The sequence below is a fragment of the Cardiocondyla obscurior genome, linkage group LG16, assembly GCF_019399895.1.
Source record: "Cardiocondyla obscurior isolate alpha-2009 linkage group LG16, Cobs3.1, whole genome shotgun sequence".
NCBI classification, from domain to species: Eukaryota; Metazoa; Arthropoda; class Insecta; order Hymenoptera; family Formicidae; genus Cardiocondyla; species Cardiocondyla obscurior.
The window spans coordinates 1,006,532-1,031,278 of record NC_091879.1 but is presented as its reverse complement, the minus strand read 5'-3'; the positions used below and the strand labels follow the sequence as shown (position 1 = coordinate 1,031,278).

Sequence of the window (24,747 nt, the reverse complement as noted above, 5' to 3'; positions counted from 1 at the left end):
TGTATTCAAATAGAAAGAAAAAGAACGCAAATAGTAATGTTTAATGCTATAAATATTTCTTTAATTAATTTCGAATAAGCAAATCTATCATGTTGCAATTATTGTATCGTCTCAAGTTTACTGTAGGTCTGAAGTCTTTATAAAACATCTTTTACAATTTCTTAAACAATAAATTTTTCAATTCCAACAAAATTGAAGTTATGTAAAGATTAAAGTGTGCTTTGGAAATTGCATAGAAAATAACTGTTGTTCTTTCTGGTAAATATATTTTAATTTTATTTTATTATACATACACATATGTATAATATGTGAGAAATAGAGAAGAAACTCAGTAATACTAAATTTCAAACGAAAATATTTCTTATACTACATTAACATGTATTATAGTATTCTCTGAATATAATAAAATTATTGCAAGAGTAATAATAATATTGCGCGCGCAGGTATAGATATTTAGGGGAAAGATAATAAATATGAGTGTTTCATTTGTAATCAGCACACACATACCGGTCCACCAGAGTTCACGTTATCAGAGGCACAATGGTTGAGTAACGCGGTTACTCACTAATTTCTAAAACGCGCCAAGTTGCACCGTGTGAAACATCGAAGACCTAGCCGGCTGTCCGAAGCATCCAAGATCCCATCGTTTCAAAAGTAAGTTAATAATACATTTTTAATTAAGAATTACATGTTTTTTCGACGTCTATCTGCTATATCGTTCTCGAAATTGCCCGTTTTATGTCACTGTGCTTTCCACTTCCGTACGGTGAAACGATATCTCTATCTTAGTGAGAAGTTTAATGACTAGCTTTAGTATAAGATATATAAATCCCAGGTACTTTAAACGCTGCGATAAACTGCATACCATCGGTGTATTATTAACCAACACGTAGTTAGTTCTCTCAAGGGTACATTTATAATTTCTGGAAAATGTCCATTATAGTCAATTTTGTTGAATTTTCGATACTGTAACGACAACCGTCGTTAGTGGTAAAAAAAAAAAATAGACAGATAGTGTAGAGACGTTTTCGTTAACCGGCGTACGTATTTACGACTCGTCTTTTATTCCGTGTTAAATCTATTAACAACATACTTCTGTTAAATTTGGAGTGACGCATACGTATATTTTTTAAGTAATGCAATTAGTCTGTAATATGTTATGCAATATTTTGCATTTTTTGTCGTTCAGTATATCTGTCTTTTATTCTTGCGGCAAAATAAACGGTAAGTCTCTTCATGAATTGAATCCGTTACTTTCCGAATTAATTCTCATAAGTTTAACGATTCTCCAAGTCGCAGGCAATTAATAAAAATAGAAAGGAAAAAAGAGGAAGTTTTTTATTTTAAATAAAAGTTTATCATTTTGTCGTCATCGACGTTATCACATAAATATATTTCATTATCTGGTTAAATGAGTCAGGTAATCGGTTCGCAACATAGTAAACTGGGTCGAGATGTTTTCGCCAACTCGACACCTGTTGATTCATCGCCTAATCATGTGTGTGGCGCTTCCGTTACGTCACTTCCGTCGACTCGGTGCCGGGTATCGATTCTCGACTACGACGATACTTCGACTCGCTACCGACGTCTTATGACTAATTTTACTCCGTAGTCGACTAAAACTTGGTGATCGGATAACACGGTTTGTGACATGGCGGTCGGGTGTCAGCCGAATAATTCGCGTTGCAGTGTACAAGCAAAATTAAATTCAAGAAAGCGCTGATCACGAGTACCGGAAGCTCATAACTTCGCAGCCTTTCCCGCCAGTCGCCGTTTGGTAAATTGGTATGCAGATTTATCGTAATGTTTCATAATTATCAATACGTCGTTATGTCCCGCCTCGCCCCGCCTCGTTTCGCCTAGCTTGCGTGAATCGTACGTTATACTTCGAATGACGTCAGCATTCGGAACATATATGTGCGCGCAGCACGATCAAAGGCTCTATGCACCGTAAAAGACGTAAACCGTGATTATCAAAACACGATCGCGTCGAAGATCTCGAAGCAGCGTGGAAATGCACGAATGTACATTACAAATATACATACATTGCTAGGCATTGAAATTAAATGCATTGGTGTTATCCAACGTAATCGCTTCTCAATTTAATTCAAAGACACGTAAATTTGTTGGAAACAATAATTTTTCCAAGTATAAAAAATTTGCTCGAATATTAAAGTAATTAACAGTAAAGGAAAGTATAGATAAGACAGAGATAATAAATGTTACATATTAATAAAGCGATAAGAATTTTGTTTTTAATAATAGCTGTTGCTTTTAGTATTAATTAATTTACTTTACATTTTTTTTTCTCATCGTACTACTATAAATCAAGAAAGCCCGTTAGTCGCTTCTTTCCGTTTCATTCTTTTCATTCTATTCTTTTTACTTCTTCACTTATTTTTTATTTATTTATTCAGATTAATGCATGGAATTTCGGAAAAATAGATTTATTTATGCTAAAAGGTTTCCGTCTGTCGCATTCTTTTGAAAGTTAACGGTGACGTGTAGCAGGTTGCAAAATTAAAAACTGCTGATATTGTTCCGCGCAATTTAATGACGTAGGCTGTCTTTGATGACTATTGTGTAACGAGGAAAGCACTTATAGATTTTTTGCATATTTTTTTTTTACGTATACATATATTATTATATATTTACATTAATTTTATATCGAATGTTCAGGTTCAATTTTTCAGGCTTTAATTTTTTTATAACTTTTGAGGGAACCTTAAATGTGTATATGCAACTCTAACAAAAAGATTAAGAAGCTCTTCGCTTAGATTTTCGCGTCTGGTATAAGCTTTTCGAAATAGTCAATTTTACTTCATTTATTTTACACCGTCATGTTCATTGCAGGGACTACAATATTAACAAGTTGTAACGACGTCACAAACTGTAGGATAATCCCGTAGAATAACCGGTTTTACCGCGTAATATATCTACGCGACTTTTTTTTTTTTCTCTCTCTCTCTCTCTCTCTCTCTCTCTCTCTCTCTCGCTTTCCGTAAGGAACATTCATGTATGAACGGCGATGGATATAAACCTGGAAGTATTGTAATAAATATCTCATCAATGCATAGTCACATGCCACGGTCTTATTTTGAATAACAACGTAAAAATTCATCGGTTTGCTTATAAACCTATTAATTAATGAAATAAATTTCTTGTAAAAAAAAAATCGTACACAAAAAGGAAAAGATTTTAACATGCAATGTGTCAAAATTAGTATTTTAAATATATATATTTTTTTATTTTTTTTACTTTTTAAAGTTTATATTATTAACTTTATAGCTAGAATAAAATATAACTTCAATTTCCGAGCTCAATTTTCTTCTGTCTACATAATTCTTCTTGTCTGTCATCCTCTGTTTTATTTCTGCACCATAAAGTGGCGTTTTTAAGAGCGTATGCTGAAAACATATATGTTTTCACCTGCGCAAACGTTTGTGCGATTACTTATCGAAATCAAAGTGGAGGGAAAGCGTTAGTACATTTATAAATTTAACCTTGTACTGGGCAACTGGTTTCCTAGAACTGGTTTCGTATCTCGTAAAAAAGCAACTTCTCTCGAGGATCTTCCCACTAATATTCCTTAAAAAAAAAACAAGAAGAAAAAAATACCAAAAACTTTAGGATATCTATTCTTGTAACTTAACGATTATTATAATTAGCATGCAGTTTCGCAGAACGATATCAGTAACATAGTGATAATATCAACAAAGTAGTAAGACGTTGTTACATTGGACAAAGTGGAAAACGCAATTGCAGTCAAATAAATTGCAGTTAGGTGCGACTTCCCAAGAACTCAATCTTCTTCATTGTCAGAAATATATTTTTGCTCTTGTGAAAATAATACTTACGTTAAGACGTACGTCGATTTTCCTAGAAAAAGATTGTAGGAGGAATCGTTTTATCTCTCGAGCCTCGAAGAGCGAAGTCGGGGTCTTCAGGGTCAAGCGAGCTCTCGCGTTTTCCATCCCTGAGCATCCCTTGAAACATAAATCGATGAAAATAAAAAAATTTGACTATCAGGCCTTCGAGATAATCGCGACCGAGCGTTTTTCGTATCTTCCTGGAGCCTGGGGTCTCGCATTCGTATTCCAAGTTGGGCTAGGATGACGCGAGTTCTTCAGGGTCGCGATCGAAGATCAATTAAAGAGCAGCGACACCGATTCGAGTCGCACGAACGCGCTCTTCCCCACGATTGGTCGTGCCGTGGCATTGCAATCGTCTACGTCGACAGAGACTCGTTCTCTTGGCGGGGACTGGACTGGGGTTTTCCTCAGGAGATACCGCTGATCGCTATTTTATGTTCGCTCGCCGGATAGTCCTCCGCAGTAGGCGTTTAGTGCTTGAAGAAGAGACGTGTTTCGTTGAGCAAGATGAGTACACGTAAGTAGATTCGCAAGGCGCTTTTGGTCGCGAACTCTTTAGTCGATTTATCCGGCAAACATATGTCTATTTTTCCTTTTCTTTCCACGTGGATAAAGATACTCCTTCCGGGTTCGCTTGACGAATAAATTTATCAAAAAGTTGAATCAACCGGCTCTTAATGGACGGTGAGGTATTCTAAGACTTGATGAACGCCTTCGGTTCGTTCATATTTTTATAATATTCGAGGGTGGAATTTGGTGTAAATTATATACAGGGTTAATTTGAACATTCTAAGGTGAATAAGCCGGTGGGATAAGGTGCTGAAGCTCGTTCGTGACGTCTTCCAATCGCGGTAATTAAACCGACAAAATTTCGCGTGAAGATTGAGAGATAATAATTTCTGAATTTTTCGAGGGTGAGCGAAAATGAGGATTTTCCACTCGGAAAAGTTCGATATAATAAATTTATATTAAATAGAATCGTCAGTTATGTCGGAAAGTAGTTGAAATTTTATTTTTCGACTCATCTTTATGAAAATGACTTTGTGTTAGATATTGCTGTTTCTTTTATCATCTGTTTGTTATTACATCTCGTTTACGCGACCGATAGTCCTGCACGTACTTCCAACTCATGTAGAAACCTAAATTTAATTTTTCGACTCATGTTTGTGAAAATGACTTTGTGTTAGGTATTGCTATTTCTTTTATCATCTGTTTGTTATTACATCTCGTTTACGCGACCGATAGTCCGCGTACTTCCAACTCATGTAGAAACCGGCTGAACTTCGACAGATCGGAAATTAATTATTTTACCTTTGTTCTAATCCGACGCGTAGACGCAGGTGATTGACACCGCGTGCGCCAATTTTTTTACAAATACTCAGCGGATTGCCGAATCGCTGGAATCCGCTGAGCCTAAGATGCATCTCGTAGATTCGCTTACATCATCGCGCGTAAATAATATAAATTGCACGAGCTTGGAATTTGAAATTTGAAATATTTAAATTAGATTTTTCTTCTTACAATTAATGCCTCTCGTGGCAACAAAATCAAATGGACCGCTGCCTTGGTAAAAAGGCCACGATAACCCCTCTGTATCGTTATCGGGCACACAAGTCTGAATCCTTACAACGACAACGACGTCTTATCGATACGCATTGAATCGACATATCGGCGATAATACTGTCCAGCGAGTCGTAATTTTTGGACTCGTGTCGGACTCCCGGCTCCAAGGTGATCGATACCACCGAACACTGTTCTCGTTCGGTGTGAATCAGTTCTCAGATAGCGGCCAGCGTTCTTTCATTATCAGTTGATTAGTATCGCCGCAACAGATTTGTCGCGCACGTATAACACGTGAGGCAATTAATAAATTAATTTGTAGGTGCGCGTAAATAAACACTGAATCTTGCAATTTATATTGTTAAACTTTGTGGTCAGCTGCATTAAACAAAGCTGCCGCTGTATATCGAGTTGTCTCGCGCGGTTAGTCGCACGTACATAATATAACTGTTACATTAGCAATCTTAATGGGTTTTCCCCAACGAAGCAGCCGGAAACATCATCCGTTAAATGGTCCCGAGTTATTCTCGTTTGTTATTTTTCTTTACTTTATCGTTAAATGCAATGATATCTCGTATTTTTTCATTTTTTTTTTATTTTTTTTATTTTTTTTTACATAAACTGATTTTTACTTTAAATAATTCTAAGAATTAGTTGATTATTACGCACGCATTATTTTGCAATGTATTGAATAACGTTTTTATTTAATTTAAGATATCAAGAAATATTAAACTTGCGGAATTTTTCTTTTAATTATGAATAACATTGCAAAAGTTTGCAAATAAATTTTATGTGTGGCGATATTAAAATTAAATAATAAAAGAAATTGAAAAATGATAATTTATGATAAGTTTGTAGAGTAAACTCATTTTTATTTTTAACTTTTGACTTTTTTATATTTATAACGTTATCTGTTATATGTTTTGAGAAAATGTTATGTCATATTTGTTAGCGATTAGGGACAATTGCTGTCGCAAGCGAAAAATTTTTCGTTAGTTAGAGATATCGATAGATATCCAGTTTAAACAGACATAGTATTGATTTTTGTGGTTTTATGTGAAACTTTGAGCGTAATTACTTCCGATTTATCTAGCAGCTTGTATAATGACAATTATTTTGCGTTGAAAGTTAAAAAAAAGCACAATGATATAACTGCAAAAAGAGAATGACGTCTTTGCTTCAAGCATACGATGTGTCAAAAACAGGTTTATGTCGTGCAAGTAAAGAAAATGATGGAAAGCAATGTTTGATTTGAATCATTCGCTTGGAATTTACACACGTGAATTGAGCAGTCGTTTATATACTTAATCATTACATAATTCTAACAGAACTTTGTTTTGCGCATCTCGAGTTACAACCTAATTTAAGAAAAAAATAGCGTTTAAATTTGTATTATATTATTTTATTTTTTATTAAATTAAAACTAGAATTAAAACTGGAATTAAAATTACTGTTTGATTAATGTGTATTCGGCCTTCGAGCACAAGTGTTTTTGACAGTAGTCCTATAATGCTCGAAGTAATGGTATTTACGACGTTACTTTTTAACAACACGATATATCTCATATTATTGTTAATATTAAAATTATTTTAGTAAAAATAATAATTTCCTAATTTTTTTCTCATTATATATTCGAACTGTCTGAATTGGCAGATATATTTGTGATAAGTTTATTAATTCTGAAACCTTTTTCTGTTATCATTACAGTACAGAGAAGTTTTTTGGCGCTTTGTCTATTTGCATCAGCTATGGCTGCACCAAGTGAAAACAGTGTGGCTTTCCAAGCCGTTACTCAAGGTGCTCAATTATTTTCCAACAACTTTGTGAAGGTAATTAAATTTAATTTATGTGTCACATTTTCTATTAAACTTTAATATTCTTTGTAATGCTGTTGTAATCTTTATAATGCTGTTTTTAGACTGTTGTAAAAGAAAAACCAGACAATTTGATATGTTCTCCTCTAAGTGCCGACATTGCCTTGAGTATGGCTGCTATCGGCGCTGCAGGACAAACCCAAGAAGAATTTAAAAGTGTTCTCAAGCTTCCAAATACAAAAGCACAAACTCTTGAAGGTTTTCAGAATCTCATCGATAAACTGAATGTAATTATTAAATTATTTTACCATTTATTACTACTCTATCACAAACCGTAATACTTGCATAATATAAATATACATTACTTGAATGATATAAAATGTAGAATAAAATTAATTTAAAATGTTATTGTTTAGTAATAAAATATTATTTTTGCAGAACGTTGAGAACGTTACTTTAAAGCTCGCCAACAAGTTATATATCGGTAAAGACTTCCCAGTGAAATCTGAATATAAACAGGATCTTGAGACGTACTATCGTTCCGATATACAGTCGGTGGACTTTTCTAAAAAAGAAGAAGCAGCAAATGTCGTCAATACTTGGTGTAAAGAAAAAACCAACGATCGCATTAAGAGCATTATTAACCCCGGTAAAGAACAGTTCACATTTTAAACTTATATTTAAAATTATAATATCATACATATACTTCTATTATTTTAAAAAGTTTACTGAATCGAATTTTCAAGAATGTGAACTTATGGAAGCTTTTATTATTTATTACAGACGATATAGATGCTAGTACTGCATTGATACTTGCAAATGCGGTGTATTTCAAGGGTAATTGGGCTCGCCAGTTCAATCCTAAACTTACCTCAGACCGCCCGTTCCACATTGATGCCAATACCGTAAAGCATGTTCCAACTATGTACAGACAGGGCAACTACAAATATGCCGAATTACCGGAGTACGATGCTAAGTGCATTGAGCTACCATACGCGGTAATAATGCATTTTTTAATTTTCGAAAAAGTTAAACGTTTGAAATGGCTTTTCATAGTGAATGTTACATCGATTTCTTATAAATTTCTCTTTCTAAGCTCAGTTTTTATTATTGTAGAACAAAGAGGTCAGCATGGTGATCATTCTACCTAATAAAGTTGACGGCTTAACTCCGCTAATCGACAAACTCGAGGAAGTCAGCGCGGAATGCAGCAGTCGCCTCGCACAAACGTACGAACGCGAAGTGCGATTGTTCCTGCCCAAGTTTAGAACCGAATCCAAATTGGATCTTGCAAATACATTGTCTCAGAAGGTACATTAAAATGTTTTGTAGATAATAACACAAAGTAAATGCGACAGTTGCATTTTATTGGTGATCTTATTTGTTTTAGATGGGCCTTGCTCGAGCATTTAGTGATAGCGCTGAGTTTTCAGACATTTCAAATATACCTTTGCAAATTAGCAAAGTTGTGCAAAAAGCTTTTATCGAAGTTAATGAAGAGGGTAGTGAAGCGGCCGCCGTCACTGGTAAGTACACTTTGAACTGTTTTTTGTACTTGTTTTTATTCAAAGATAGACGAAATATTATCTTGAAACTCCGTATTCAAATAATCTTTAAACACAAGAACGTATGCCAGTCAAATTAATTTTTTATAAGATTATAGAAAAATTCTACACATTTGCATTTTACAATTTATTTGTTTTTATTTATTTATGCTTTTATTATTTTACAATTTTATATAATGTGTTATTTGTAGCTTTAAAAAAAAAAGTTATATATCGGGCAATACTTAATGTGTGATTTAATAATTTAGATACAATATTAAAGAAAAATAGTAATAAGCTAGATGATATTTCGTCTTATTTTATTTGGGATACGTCGAGATTTTGTTTCGCTGCTGAGAAACTCTAAGAAATGATTTCGAAGTTGATTTGATCGTGCATGTGACATTCTTTTAACGTTGTATTAATCTTATTGCAAAATTCTAAATTTTTCGCTCTTAGAGTTTCCACGAATGTATGTGAATTTGTACGCTTCCGTAATTTTCAGCTGAGTGTGATAGCTTAAATGTTGCTCACGTTGCTTTTCACATCAACAGATTTGCTTGTCCGCACAGTATATTTTTTATGTTTTTCCTACTTTTCCTTTCTTTGTGTCCTTTAATATCTTTATTTTTGCAATCATATTATTGCATTGCCGATACATGCTTTATCGTACATTGCACCGCACCGCAGTTTGTTGTACATCTGTTATTGAACAAAGATTAATTTAATAACGTATTGATATTTATTTTCGCTTAAACTTTGATTATTAAAATTTTACAATTAAATTTTTATAGTACATTGAGCGTTTCAGTATCACATGATTGTTGATATTTGATAACTTGTTTCAAACTTTTCATGTAATTAACATGAAAGCATTATAATGATCGCCTTATTTATTGCGTCTGCATCTAGTATTCGATTTTATTTCGAAAGAACAATTCGAATTTTTTATATTAACACAAAATTAAAATTTTTTTAATCCTTAAACATATTTATTATACTTAAATTGGATTTTTGCAGTTTATCTGTAAAATAAAATTATACGATTAATTAGGTATAACTGATGAAGTAACAAAAATTGAATACTTCTGAACTTAAAAGTGAAGTAAAAATCTATCTGCGTGTCTGTTAAATTATTTTTTAACAACATTAAAATACGCGTTCATCGACATTATCAAGGAGTTTGGTATATGTTTGACGGCATAAAAAAATAATCACGATAACGAAAAATATTAAGGAAAAAGATAGGGGAATATAATAAGGTTCTTCAAAAAAAAAAAATCTCTTGTAACGATATATTCTCATCGTGACGCGATCCCTCAGACTACGACTTTCCGACGTGAATAATTTTGCTACGTAACAATGGCGATGGGTCTATTGAGCCAGTAGATGATTTTAAGCAAGTATCTTTTAAAAATAAAAACAAGTACAAATTGGAAAAATTAGATAAACGGTTTCTTGCTTGACGACTCCTCAATTCCACGACGGTGAAGTAGTGCATCATTATCGTTAAAGTCTTTCTTTTTCCTGCACTTTCAACTAGTATCTACTTTCGGGTCAAGTCCTGGCATGACTAATAAAAATCAATAAGTAACAATTTCACCCGAACATTTCACGAGTACTCTGGGCATCTAAGAGCGCAGCCGACTATTTAAAACGGATAATTGATACATGCTCTTCTGATAGGTGCCTCTGTCAGACCCCTTTCGAGTTCTTGGCAACCGGTGGAGCCTTTTACACTTCGTGTCGAACATCCCTTCCTGGCGATCATTAAACACAACAGCATCGCGTTGTTTATTACGAAGATCCTGTGGTAGTGATAATGAGTATTTGTACCTTTTCACGTAATGATATAAAATAATAATTAGTACTTTTCGTATATTAATTCGTAAGTGATAGAGGCGCGAACGTACGATGTTGCGTCTTTAATTATTTGATACTGAAGGAAATTTTCTAGCCGACAAATTTGTATGATAATAGAAATTAAATTTCGTAAATGTACTATACGAATTAGGTCAATTCGCACACAAATGTGTGCTATTTTTGCGACATATTTTAGTAGGCGCGTAATTATTATTAAAAAAAAAAAAAATAACTTTTTTCTATTAATTTATTACGTATTATGTAATATAATTAATATATCTTGTCCTCGTTCGATACATTTAATAATTCGTTAATATTAAAATATAAAACATTAATAAAATTTCTAATAATTTTACAATTTTTAATAATTATCTTACTTTTGCTTTTTTACTTTTATAGTTTTAATGTATTTTTTTACGTAAAAATTTTTGTAACATTTTAATTTTTGTTCGATCTTTTTTACTTGCCGATTTTTACGTATAATGTAACGTAAATAAATTATGGGAAGTCGAAGTACATTTAAATTGGTTCAAAAATACTATTCTTTAATAATCTTTACTTTAAAAACGTAAATGATATTGATATACTTTTTACAATATTCTTACGATATTTTATTTACTCTTTCCTTTATTAAAAATATATCGAATGATCACTGTTAATATCTTACATAAAAGTGATATAACATTTCCAAAATTAATATAAAGATATCGAATTAACACCATGGTAGCAATGCCGTTTTAATAAAACTAATAAAATATATTTAATGATAAGTAATACATGCAATAACTTAACAATTACGTGAGAAATATATGTATGTGATACATACATCTTCTTTAAGTAAATAAGACATAATTTTCCATAAGAAATTGTAAGGAATTTTTTATGAGATCTTCTTCAATCCGCCATTACGAATCTATCTAAAAGTACTTCGATACTTTCCTTGGTCGCTTCTTTAAATCTCATCGTAAAAGATTACATGGTGGAATTTGACGTTTCTCTCTGGTAGGGATCAGCAATCGAAGATTTCTACCCAATTTCGAGACCTTGAAAGCGAACAGGCCGTTTTTATTCGTAGTACGATGGTCAAACGATCTCGATCTATTTCGAGGCACTGTGCACGAACTCTGAGGTTGAGAAGTTTATGAGATGTGTTGCATGCGTGAGCATCATAAAGTACGGTAGCACCTAAACGATCCGTAAGATTCTTTTGCTTCTTTCTTTTAATTTGCTTAATCCCTTTTTCCTTCTTATTTTTTCTTTTTTTTTTCTTTTTTTTCTTTCGCATAATAATTATTCATCGCTCGAGATTATTGTGCGCTGTAATTCTTCTAAGTTTTGCAAACGATCGATTATCCTATGTTTGTTTCTCTCGGTTTAGTAATTTGGAAAGAAAAAAATTGCAAATTTCTAATACCTTAACGAACAATTCTTGCGCGATATTCTGTGACGTGAAGTGAAAGAGTTGTGAATGATGAAACAAAATTATAACGAGCAATCTTTTATATTCTGTTAACAGTTACGGTATATGATAGTGTAATAATTGACACGTTCTTATTATTCGACGTAAGTCGAACAGTTCTTTTACTATATTCGTTACAGAAAGGGAACGTTGTCCGTATTTTTGTTCAAGGGTCGCGTAAATATCCTGGAAGATAGAATTACTTTGCGGTGTAATAATTTAAATAAAAAATTTCGACAGCTTCGGCGAAACATAAAGAATTTATGTAAAACAAAATTTCGACAGCTTCGGCGAAGCATAAAGAATTTGTGTAAAACAAAATTTCGACAGCTTCGACGAAGCATAAAGAATTCATAAAAAAAAAAAAAATTTTTATACATATAAGAAAATTCACAAAAAATTTTATTTTTTAATCTGTTTACAGTTGTGATATTTGAAACGGAGTCTGCCTTTATAATTACAGAACAGTTAGAGTTCAACGTAAATCGTCCGTTTTACTATTACATTCGCTATAGCGAGAAAGATTCGCCTGTTTCTTTATTCGAGGGTCGTGTGAATAAGCCAGAGATGTAATTAATTTTTTATCCGAAAATCGTTTTGAGTTACGATCGTTTTACGATATAATGTATAAAAGATTGTATTTGTAATGCATAAAGTGCAAGTCCTTATTGCTTTATTGATTATTCCACTCTCCTAATATCTATTTTAATTTGAGTGATTAATAAACGTAATGATTATTAATGGGCAGGAAATAACGCGAGTGCAAAAAAACGTACATTCGTGTTTCGCATGAGCGAAAAAAAAATTCGACTGAAGTTTTTCGGATAGTATTCGATCAAACATAACATGACTGATTTGCAGCTGTCCACGTTGTGCTCACATCTTTGGTAATACGTCCGGTAATGGAATTTGACGTAAATCAGCCGTTCTATTATTATATTAAACACAACTCGCCCAATGTAGCTTTATTCGAAGGCAAGGTGATCGAGCCGAGAGTATAAAAGGTTTGGCAAATTCAACATAATTGCTTTTAGAATAATTTAGAATACGTTAGCGTGCGTTAAACGTTGCTATAAACTTGATTTCATACTCGTAAACATATATACCACATTTGCAACGAAACAAGTTATTATTTTATATTAAAAAGAAAAGAAAAAAAATCATATAACTTTAATAAACCGGAAAAAAAACATTACCGTCAAAAACAATACAAAATTTGTTATAATATGTATTTCGATAGAAAGTTAAGGGTTCGGTCAACGAATCAGGTTTCGCTAATAACGCATGCAATTGAACGACATATATTAACTTGAAACGAATAATAGCTCAGTGTTCATCGCGCTCTAATTAAAATCGCTTCGATCTAGAGACTGCGTGCAGGAACGTTTAATAAGTTCGTATGATTTGGTCGTGATTTCTTTTGTAGGTATCGTCGTTGTCGGATATGGTCTTCCAGCTGTTTCGCGCGAGCCGTTAATCTTCAATGCAGACAGACCTTTCTACTGCATCATTAAACACAACGTAGCTCCGCTCTTCGACGGATTTATCTTAGAACCTTCACTGAAAGATTAATTTTTTTTTTTTTTGGGAGGGGGATCGATGGCTACAATACAATTTATTAGGAAACGTGATATTTTCTGATAATATTGCTTTGCATATGCATAAATAATGGCAGCACTCTTAGATCACCCCGTACCGAAAAGAGAAAGAAATTTTATTCAAGAAAATTTATAATTGGCTAAACGCATACAATTCATTGGGTACATATTTCCTAGGTGATAACATTAAGACGTCGCGAATGAATAACTTCTTCTTTGTTATAATGTTATTCAGCCTTTGCTTGCGCCAAGTCAAGTCTGTGATTTCTTCGAATATCTCTTTAGTGCGTGTTTTTTTTATTATATATATATATATATTTTTTTTTCTTTTTGCACATCTTGAAATGTTGCTAATAAAATATTAAGCATTTGACATCTCGAATTGTACTTTTTCCTCATGTTTTACGTTATGAAAGTGAGGGAAGGATAACCGCGGCGAAATAAGAGCCGCGAACACTGCACGAACAATTCGATGTATTGTTTCCAGGAGTGGAGATTGGAATACGCTGTCTGACAATAGCAACCGAAGTGAAAATTGACCGTCCGTTCTTTTATAGTATTGCCAAGAGCCTTCAGGATCAGGAAAGTGGAAACTACGACACCGTGTCGCTGTTTACCGGGATAGTTACCGTTCCGACTTACTAATCCTCGCAGTAAACGAAACGTTACAATTATTTCAAAATGAAAATTAAGTGCACAGATTAATCCTTTATTTATTACGTCTACATAGAGATAAACGTGTGTACCTGCGTACAAAAACCAAAGAAGTGAAAAAAATATTTAATCCGTATAGTTAACATTTTACGCAATTCGGATCAAGTTCTAGTCTACGTATCGTTGGAAAGAATATTAAAAATATTATCAGATTAAAATCCCTTCAGCCGAGGCAATAAATGTATTGAAACCATTTTATCTATTCCAGATTATTATCCATCTTTCTCGAGTCTCTTTAAAAGACGACGATTCCTGCAGTCGACGTGAAATGAAAATCAGTGGACGCATTGAGGCTTCTTGTACATATATCTACTATATCCCGTATCATTGTCGTTCTATCCCGATATCTCTGCATATCGTAACATTTCTATTTCATCTCCTCTTTTTTTTTTTTTTTTAATTTTCTCACTTGCTACACGTTCGGATTTTTCATTTCTTTCTACAATGCGATGATTACTCACATCATTGCATATTACATTTCTACTTTACGACTTGGCGACATAAATAATGGTGTGTTTCAGCGATCGTTGTGGACAAAATCTTTAGAACTCCGATCTCACCGCTGGAAATAATCTCAATCGATCATCCATTCACGTATCGTATCTTCAAGATAGGCGGAAAGTACACGAACGACGACATCACATTGTTTGAGGGATTCGTTTATGATCCATAACGCAATTCGTTTATCGATCGACTTATCATCGTCCGTCCTTTCGCTTTTAATTTAAACGTCAATATGTGTAGTAAATAGTTACATACTCGCTCTCGCCTGCGAGCTTGTTAATCACGAATCGTTCGCACTCGTTTGCTTTGTTTGATTTAAGAATGTGTACTGTAATTATTATAAACGCGTTATACTCTCTGCGTAAATTTATTTTTCTTTTTTTTTTCCAGTAAAATTTTTCTCAAAAGAGCGAGATTTTGCTGTAAAAAAAAAAAAAAAAAACAATTTTGAGGAGACTGTCGTGACGATCAGCGTCAATGTAATATAAAAATATAAAATGAATTAATATGCAGCTCATATATACGACAGTGCATGTTGTCCATATATGTTTCTTTGCATGTGTGGAATATTTGAAAAACACGTACGCACTCTTTCTTCTTAATTATTTTAATCCTCTCGTTTATTTGTAAATTAAACATTTTATTTCTTTGCACAGTGTCTAAAGGTTTGCGACTGGAATGTATATTTTTTTTTTTATCTTCTCTACGTTATCTTAACACGTGTTTGTCTCTGATTCTTTCTTTTGTTATTTTTCCCATATCATCAGTCGTGAAAGTAATCGTACAAGTGTACACGATTGTGATATTTGTGTCTAATAGTGAACGAAATCTAGTTAGAAAATTAGAATCCTCGTTTACGTCGGCAACGCTTTTCTTTCAGGAGTGGTCATTCAAGTCATGTCCATGCCATATGTGGAGGAACTCTGTATCGATCATCCGTTCTATTACTCGATCGTGAAAGTTGATCAAATCCAAGAATCTGGAAGTCAACGTGTAGCACTGTTTTCCGGAATCGTTGCTAATCCCGAAATATAACAGACTCCGAAATCATGTATTGCGTCTGCTGATCCTAGTATCGAAGTTTCAACGTTCATTGGCGGGACGTTAGATTATTACGATGGAACGTGCATTTAAATTTATATCCCGGCTGTTATTTGTTTTTCCTTTGTGTAGCAAAAATATGAAACGCGCTATGAAATGCTTTAAAACACGTGACTAACAATATCTCTTCTTAAACAGATTTTAATTCAAGCCTCTTCTATTTTTATTACACTGTGTACGTATACTGTACTCTTTGTGTTCAATATTGATCTGCACATTCAGTTCTTTTTTTATTCTAGCATACAACTTTTTATTTAATTTACTTTAATATTTGTTTTGTGAAAGAAAAAATATATATACATATATTGCAGCGTAACAATATATTGCAATAGATAATACGATATTGTAAAGTAAACGAATAAAGAACGAAAACTTAAAAATGATAAAACATATATTGCATGTATAATATTAGGTATAATAAATAAAAATAAATATAATATGACAGTTTCAGGACTCAAATTGAGAGGTTTAAGTCGAAGAACGCAAGAATTTTCGGTTAATCATCCATTTTTATGCGCTATCGTAACAGCAGCGCCTGGTAATAAAACTGCTAGGTCAAACCCACTGACTTTATTTATTGGACAAATTTTTATACCAGAATCGTCCAAATAAAATTTATTTTTTGTAATAACATACTCGACAACGTATAAAGATATTAATTAGGAATTAATTGTTAAAATAAAATAATAAAAAAACGAAATATAATATAAATTAAACATCTATAAAATTACGTCTGTAAAACTGTATGTGTGTGCCGCTAATATGCGAAAATGACTAACAAAAAAAAAAGAAAAAGGTTAAATATTGGTGCTAAGTATGCTTTGGCACTAAAGGACACTTTCGTGCACTGCAATTTTTTATTTTATTATATTACAATTTTCTTCTTTTACAGTTTTTTTTTAAATCTGTTTTTCTTAACGTTTTATGTTTAATTTTACACTGGAACGTGTGTGTGTTTTTTTTTTGTTTCACAAATTGTGATTGTTTTATATTCGACAAGTACGTTTATTTTTATTTTAATTTCTCTCTACGCATTTTATTTTAGTATATCTGGTAAAAGAAAAAAAAAAAGAACGAAAATGTGTTTTTAGCGTGTGTAAACGAATTCTGATATGTTCCAGGAATGAAGTTGGTCTTCAAAATTATTCAACAAACTCGAGACTTTGCGATCGATCGTCCATTTCTCTTTAGTATCTTCAAATTAATCGGTTCCGAGGAGGAGCCTAATTTCTTACCGCTTTTTTATGGAAGTATTCTCAATCCGCAATAATATATGTAATAGTAAAAACACACATACCTTCCGAGACAGAATATTTCTGACGCCTTTTGAGTGATGCTAATTGTCACTAAATAAATAATTCAAATACTCTACATTCTTTTTCTGATAACTTTCTGATAATTATTAAAAAAGAGTGCCAAAATAAAAAAAAAATTCAACAAATGCAACATTATGAATTACTGAGTGATTTAAATATCAAAACTGCATGCAAACGAATATTTGTGAAACAAATTGCTTTGTTTGGCTAAAAGGTCGTGTTGTAGTTGAATGCGAGTGCATAATGATCACGCCAGCAAGTACTACATCGCGTTCTCCAACGATTTGTTTCAGCTGTCACATTTCTGCAGCGATCCGCACGGATATGGACCGGCGTTAACTTTTTCATAGATCGCCCATTCGCGTATAGCATCGTCAAATCCGTCGCAAACCCAGCAACAGATTCCGTTGATAAAGTCTTACTTTTCTCTGGACAATATGTTCAGCCTGATATTTGAAGAGGCGAGATCTCGGCGAGAGGAAGCTGCCTCGATGTTCGCTCTGTAGTAAGCGCGATCCACTGTAAATGCTAATAACAGCTTATCACATTGCGTTTATTATTAATATATACGAGCGAGGACGCGTAATATTTTAATATTTCGACATAATCTTTCTGTAAAATCTTTGTTGTTTAAAGAGAACGCTTTATTAACGAGTCAACTAATAATTTGTGTGCATCGAAAATCTTTCATCGAAAGTAAATTTTGCATTCGTTGCTAACCCGAAGATTCACCTCGCATGATATTTCATTGCCCTTATCAGGCACTAACGATATCATTGACACCGTTCATGCAAATTCAAGCAGTAATGTTGTACGCGAAATAATTAAGCTCCGTAATCACGTGCCGCATTGGTAGCTTAATTGCGGTGAACATGATTACGGATGATTTTACAGGATTTGCGCATAATTATTTTTGTAGGTGCCACGACAATAAAATTAAGCCTACGACCGCAATTTACGGTGGATCATTCGTTTTTCTACAGCATCGTCGAATCGAATCTTCAGACCGAAAGTAGCCCCGTAAAACTATTCGCTGGACATATTGTCGATCCCACTAAACGATAAATTACTGATGTAATTTAATAGTTTCTTCTTTTTTTAGTTTTTATTTTTTTTTGTTTGTTTGAAAAATACAAAGCCTTGTTCAGTACAAGTTTAGTTGATAAGAAAACTTTAGGTATGTATCTAATAATGAATTATAATAAATAACAGCCACGTTTGCTTGAATCGAACTATTATTCCTCTTCGATTATTCAATCACGTGTGATATAATGTAAACGTTCGAATACTTTTAAATAATTTTAAGCGATTATCTACCAATTATTTTTTCTAAGTAGAAATCATATATTTCAAATTTTTATTAACTATTTTTTCAAGTATGTACGATGTTTCTCGTACAGTTTATATGTATAATCATTGTAATAAAAAAAGACAAAAAAAAAAGAAAAAAAAAGAACGAAGTAATATGACGAAGTGAGAAATTAATCAATTATTATTATTTAATATTATTCTTTTGTTACAGAGCCCTTTCATCTGTTTAACTCGTTTTATAAAGTATACTAACTTTACATAAAAATTTAAAAAGCATGCAGCATGAAGCAGTAACAGTTCATTACGCTCTATTATACATATAATTCCAAAAGTTAAGCGTATCTAAAGCACGAAGCTCGGTACGACAGACGCACGAAAGATGAAGTAGAAATAAAGGCTCACGGAAATTGATGATTTGTTTCAGAAGTCGAGATGGTGAACTATTCTTTAGTTATACCAATGCCCGAGGAAATTCGTATCGATCGTCCGTTCATCTACGGTATCATTAGCTCGAAACCGCAAGAGGAGTCTTACATAACGCTATTCACCGGATTTAACACTGAATAAAATCAGAAAAGATTAAATCGATATCCTGGAAAAAAGCGATAAACTTTTGCGATAATCGGCGAAACCGATGGTCGTAAACGTTTCTCTCATCCTTACGCGAAATGAATTACGCTCAAGTTCTTAACAATGTGTCATAATAATCGTTTCACTCTCGATACGATTAAAACTTTCGAATTTGTATTTTAATATTTAATAAATAATAAAGGCATATTAAAATAAAAAATTTAAATTTAAACCTTTTTTTTTTCTTTTTTTTTCTGCACTGGCAAAAAGGTAAATAATCTTTTTGTTTGTAACTTACGTGACTTCTGTATGTTACACTGAGAAGGAGATATTGCATTTGCCGCGGCGACGTTATGTGTGTCATGCTTATATAACGTATTAAAATATCGTTGCAGTCTTGAATGTATTTTTTTCTTTTCAAGATAATTTCATATAGCATGAAGAATTCATCACAAATACATTAGACGTTATCCATTGCGAGATACGTTATCTAATGTGCAATATTAAAGTGTAAAAAGCGTTTGATGGAAGAGAATCGGTAGGAAGAAGAGGAGGTTTTGCCATGTATCAGTAAGCTGATGGAAGCACATTAAACCAAGAAAGAAAGAAAAAGAATCGGTAGGTTAAATTCTTTATTGATCATAAGGCACTTATTTATAAATGAAATTTAATTGTGCACATCGCCAATTTAACAAGTTGAAACGAAGGCGATAATCCATTTTTCTTACATATAATTTTGTAACAAATTTATTTGTCGCGAAACAACAATATAGGATATAGACCTATGTCATGGTGTAAAGAACTAAGAGATTATTCTCATAAGAATTATATTCATTTAAGAATATATAAGTTTCCTTTTATGAAACTTGCGCGATACTTATTGAATTGCTCGATCAATGCTCATAATTACGCAGAGAAAGCGCATAAATTGTATAACAAAGATATATAAAAGCGTTAAACATTATATAATTAAATCTAAACAATGAAAACAATTGATAAAGAATGTCTCAACAGATATCATTGCACTTATAGGCTTGATTCAACTCGTCGATACGGATTTAACATTTTTACGGAATGTTTTACTTATAAAAAAATTGATATAACGTAATTACTAAGCTGCCCCTAATATTCTCAATTAGTAATGTAGATAAACTATAAATGAGATTTACATTAATTCTTAAAAATTTGAAATTGATTTAGATCAATCAATTAATTAGATTCAACAAATACTTTCGAACATTTTCTTTCTTTTACAGAGAAAACTAAGTAATCTTAATTAGCCCGAGTGTTATTATCAAAATCATCGATTTTTTTTTTAATTACACCTGCTTATTACAGAAACGATATAAGTAGCATAATTCATTTGTAACCTTCTACTCGGTAGCATTTAAGGATTAACAAGATCAGTTAATAAATCTGATTATTAATTGAATATTTCGTTTCTATAAACTACTTCTATAAAATAATTGATTTACTAATACGAAAATATAATGTTGATCGAAAAACAATATGTGTGTGATAACAAGTGAAAAGGAACCTAGCGCACACAATTGAGCAATTGCTGGGAAGACTGGTCGCGCAAATATAAAAGGTACGTATAAAAATATGTTTTTGTCTTTTTTTCCTGCGCTTAACTTATTCTACAGTGATTAGCTACCGCTTTACCAATTTTTACCGAATGAGCAGTTTCCGTCGACGCGGTGCCGTTCGATGTTAAAGAGCCTCTGCGAACGCAAGTCGGGTGCATACTAGTGGTAGTGTCGAGGAACTCGTCATCGTTGTCCGAATCCGTGTCCTTGTCTTTAGGCAACTTTTTCGACATCAGATCGTTCACATAACGCTCTATTAGATTGCGATTGTGCGCGCTTATCGCGCTGTTACCATTACTCACTACGAAAGGTAATAATGCCTCGGTAATTTCGGTATTTTGACGGTCGATATACATTCGCTGTAATTCAGCCAACGCCTCGTCCATGAAGCGAACATTATTTTTGCGATCGGTCAGTGGATTGTCGACAAATCCTAACGCTTTAGATGCTCCGCCGTTTGTCTGTCGCGGTAGAGTCGCGCTTCTCTGATCGTTAGTCAGCATAGCGGTAGTGAAACCCATTGGAAACTTAGATTGACCACGCAGATCATTTTCCGACAGCCTGCCATGTTTTTGTTGCGCCACGTCGTAATCTTGGATAAGTCTTGGTGGTTTTTCAGGAGGAGGTGGAGGTGGAGGGGCGTTTGCTTTCGGGGCGGTGAAAGTCGCATTATACTCGACGTCCTGGGCGTTTTGATTCACTGGTTGAACTGTAGGACAGGCTAAAGTTTGTTGCGGAGCGGAATGTCGCCATCTCGCGCTGTTCATCACGAGTCGCGCGAGCTGCTGAATGGTCTGCTTCGGCGCCTCTGCTCCGTTATTATCATTTTCGGCAACGTTGAACGGCAATTTTGCCGGTGTGGATGTTTCGCACGGCTCGCAGCCTAGATAATTGTATCGAAACGCAGTATTCAATTGCCGCATACGTTCATAACTCTCGCCTTGTCCAGCTAAAGGATTGTCTCGCTGCGTGTACTTAAGTATCTGCTTCCTCGAGTTCCAGGTGCCGTGATAAGGCGGATCTTGCTCGTAAACACGACACTCGGTATCCAAGAAAGCTGCGGTTAGTATAATGATAGGAGTGGGTTCCCGTTGAGTGAATAGCTTTCTACGTGCGGTCAACGTTTGACCCATATTCACTTCTAGCCGAGCATTTTCTATTCTTTCTTCAAGTTCACGCTCTGCCTCTAGCAGCTTCGTTGTCTCATAAATTAAGCATCGCACGTTCATACGCATTCCGCCCATTTCTCTAACAATGCGTCTTTCCGCCGACGATTTTGTGCGAGCATCATTATTGAAAACTGGCTGAAGACCGAGTCGTTGTTGAGCCTTCACGAAGGGCGATGTAGACACCGGACCTAATTTCGACCATATTGTACCGACTTTCTTGCCTGCTGGACTGACGGTGATCGGTGACACGACACCGGGTCTGGTTAAAATGGGGTTCTGATTAACTAGCTCCACGTTTAAACTCGGTTTTGTGCAAGGCACGCGACAAGGCTTCGGTGGAACCAAATCCAATTTAGGCGGTATCATTCCAGGCATCGGTGGCGGATGCAAACAAGTAATTGCATTTTCCGACATCGGTGGTGGTGTTGATGGTGGAGACGGGTGTCCTTCATTCTTGTTGAGTACTGTAGCATGAACAACGTTTAATAAATGGTCCAATCTGTTCTCGAGCCGATTTTGCCGATCTCTGTCCACATCAAGAAATCGCGTTACCATATCATTCTGTGCAGTCAAAATCTAAAAAAAAAAATAGAGTAACATATATTATACATATAAAAATATAAAATGTATTGTAGCTTTAAAATATTTTACCTTATTAACGACTTCATTTTGAGAATTAATTGCGTTGAGCATAATCTGTTCCAATTTCTGCGCCTTCTTTTTTCTGAACGGTACGCTTGGCGCTTGATCCGTATTAACGGCGCTGTCCCGCCATTTGGTGCAATTTTCTGATGGAGTGGGTGAATCCAACAAAAATTCCAACAGAGTATCATCGTTGCAGGTCGCATTGTTTGTCACAACAGTCGCATCCGCCAGGATAGGATTTTCTACGTTAACAGGTCTGTTGTAAGTTTCATTTAAGTTGTGTGCTTTGTCATCGCTTTTTGACAAACAGAAAGCGTCATTTAAATTCTGTGACACATCCGGCGAGTAATCTGGTGATCCGTTTGACACGACATTCGCCATACAAGATATACGAGGCGCAATGTCTTGATACTGTCTCTGCGCAGCTAGGTTTTGCGCGTAAGTGATCTTACGCGGCTCCTGTGGCATCGCTTGATTGTCTGCGTACAGTAACCCTTGGTGCAGCTGATTTTGCTGGCGAGCGACGTTTATCGCATTTGGATTTTGCATCATATTGTTCTGAATCGCTCCGTTTGGCAGGTATTGCTGATTTAGATTGTGTACGTTTTGCTGAAAGCTGAGCCGATTATTCGCAGACACGCTCTGCTGTGGTAATTGATTCCACCCGGTGTAATTTTGTGGCTGAATGTTCTGATACTGTTGCATGTTTTCTTGAATAATTTGATTTTGCACGTTCTGCACTGTGTTCTGATAAGGAATCTCTCCATACCGAATAGAAGCTAGCATATTCTGTCGATAGTCCTCTTGTCTTTGCTTCTCAATAGATGGATTTGTCTGTATTGCTCGATTGCTCATCTGAGTAAAACACTCGGCAGTGTTTATAGCAACGTCTCTTGTAGGAGAGAAAACTCTGTTATATGGCTTAGCTATTATGGTCTCGTTCGATTCAGGAGAATCGGGATATTCATTTTCATCTACAAAAAAAAAAAAAAGAATTCAGATATCATTAAAGCAAACGTCAAACAAAAATTCTTAATGAAATAAGAAGTCGCCTTACGTCCAGTCGTCCACGTAGGGGACAAAGCTTCCGTTCGAAAGAGAGATTGCACCGGCTCCTGAACTTTCAGTCTCGTCTGCAGATTCTTGTTGGTCTTGACATCCTTTGGCGGCGATTTAACGATGGCATCTAATGATAATCAAAAGATACTTAATAATAATAAAAAAAAAAACTTTATTCCTCAGATATTCGTTATACTTTCAGGTATCGAATCGAGATGCTCGCCATCGCTAGTAAATTAAACTCACCCACGGTATCTATGCCGACGTTTACGTTTCCGGGATCGAGGCGTTTGCTCTTCAGCACCCGGTCGACGGTCTCGTAGTATTGCTCGACGCCGGCGCGAGTGCCCGCCCGCTTGGCCTCGCGGTAGCACACCAAGACCTGCTTCATACGAGACCGGCATTGCTTGCCCGTGACGTTATAACCTTTCTTTTTCATGTAACGTGCCACGCTTTCCCAAATGATTTGCGGCCGGGCAGCATACTCCAGCTGCTTCTGCACCTGTCGATCGGACCACACGGAGACCAGCAGCGCGGTACTCTCCGGCGTCCACTTGTACTTGGCATTGTCCCCGCTCGACTCCGACATCGCCCGGATGGCTCGGCTGCAACGAGATGAAGCGGATTTACGAGAGGACTTCGGGGATGCTGCGTGATCTCTCGGACTCACCTTGTGGAATTCAACAGGTCGAGAGACGGCTCCGATTTCGCCTCGGCGATTGCCCAACCAGATTAAATCACCAGACGGATGCGCACTTGCGCCGCGCGGAGTACCCTTTGGCCTTCGGTAACCGACAGTGAGATTCAAATTTTAAAGGGACTGCGGTCAGTACGCGGGGGCCGTCTTGTGGTGGGAGGAGATGGAGCGCGCCAGAAACGGATTCCACTCGCACTATTTCTCCTCCGTTTACTCCGAATACCGCCGCGATTCTCGTCGAGTCAGCCTCTCTGCTTCCGGTCTGCAATCGCCGATCATTTCTTCGTCACGCTCGCATACTCGATTATGCATCTGGCACCAAAGTCAATGCACCCTTTCCGCATCCAGCGTCGCGTGGAAAG

General features: G+C 34.9%; 2 protein-coding genes across 17 annotated transcripts; one reads left to right on the top strand and one right to left on the bottom strand.

Moving 5' to 3' along the window:
• The first annotated feature begins 537 nt into the window (after positions 1-537).
• LOC139108991 (alaserpin) lies at positions 538-19,446 on the top strand. 16 transcript variants are annotated; one of them, XM_070667734.1, is made up of 9 exons: positions 1,140-1,224; positions 7,140-7,261; positions 7,351-7,533; positions 7,685-7,895; positions 8,030-8,244; positions 8,363-8,557; positions 8,637-8,772; positions 12,974-13,116; positions 13,539-13,698. In XM_070667734.1, exons 1-8 carry the CDS (start codon positions 1,155-1,157, stop codon positions 13,111-13,113), a joined length of 1,272 nt encoding a protein of 423 aa, XP_070523835.1. In that variant the 5' UTR covers positions 1,140-1,154; the 3' UTR covers positions 13,114-13,116; positions 13,539-13,698. The 16 variants fall into 16 exon arrangements, with proteins under 16 accessions (XP_070523840.1, XP_070523835.1, XP_070523834.1 ...); XM_070667739.1 differs by lacking the exons at positions 1,140-1,224; positions 12,974-13,116; positions 13,539-13,698 and adding exons at positions 538-654; positions 16,475-16,678; XM_070667733.1 differs by lacking the exons at positions 12,974-13,116; positions 13,539-13,698 and adding an exon at positions 19,081-19,446.
• Positions 19,447-19,840: 394 nt separating this feature from the next.
• LOC139108988 (uncharacterized) lies at positions 19,841-24,633 on the bottom strand. Its single transcript, XM_070667718.1, has 5 exons — positions 24,359-24,633; positions 23,935-24,293; positions 23,687-23,815; positions 22,636-23,603; positions 19,841-22,560 (listed from the first exon to the last, which is right to left on the bottom strand). The coding sequence occupies exons 2-5, from the start codon at positions 24,275-24,277 to the stop codon at positions 20,857-20,859; spliced, it is 3,144 nt and encodes a 1,047-aa protein (XP_070523819.1). The 5' UTR covers positions 24,278-24,293; positions 24,359-24,633; the 3' UTR covers positions 19,841-20,856.
• Positions 24,634-24,747: the final 114 nt, after the last annotated feature.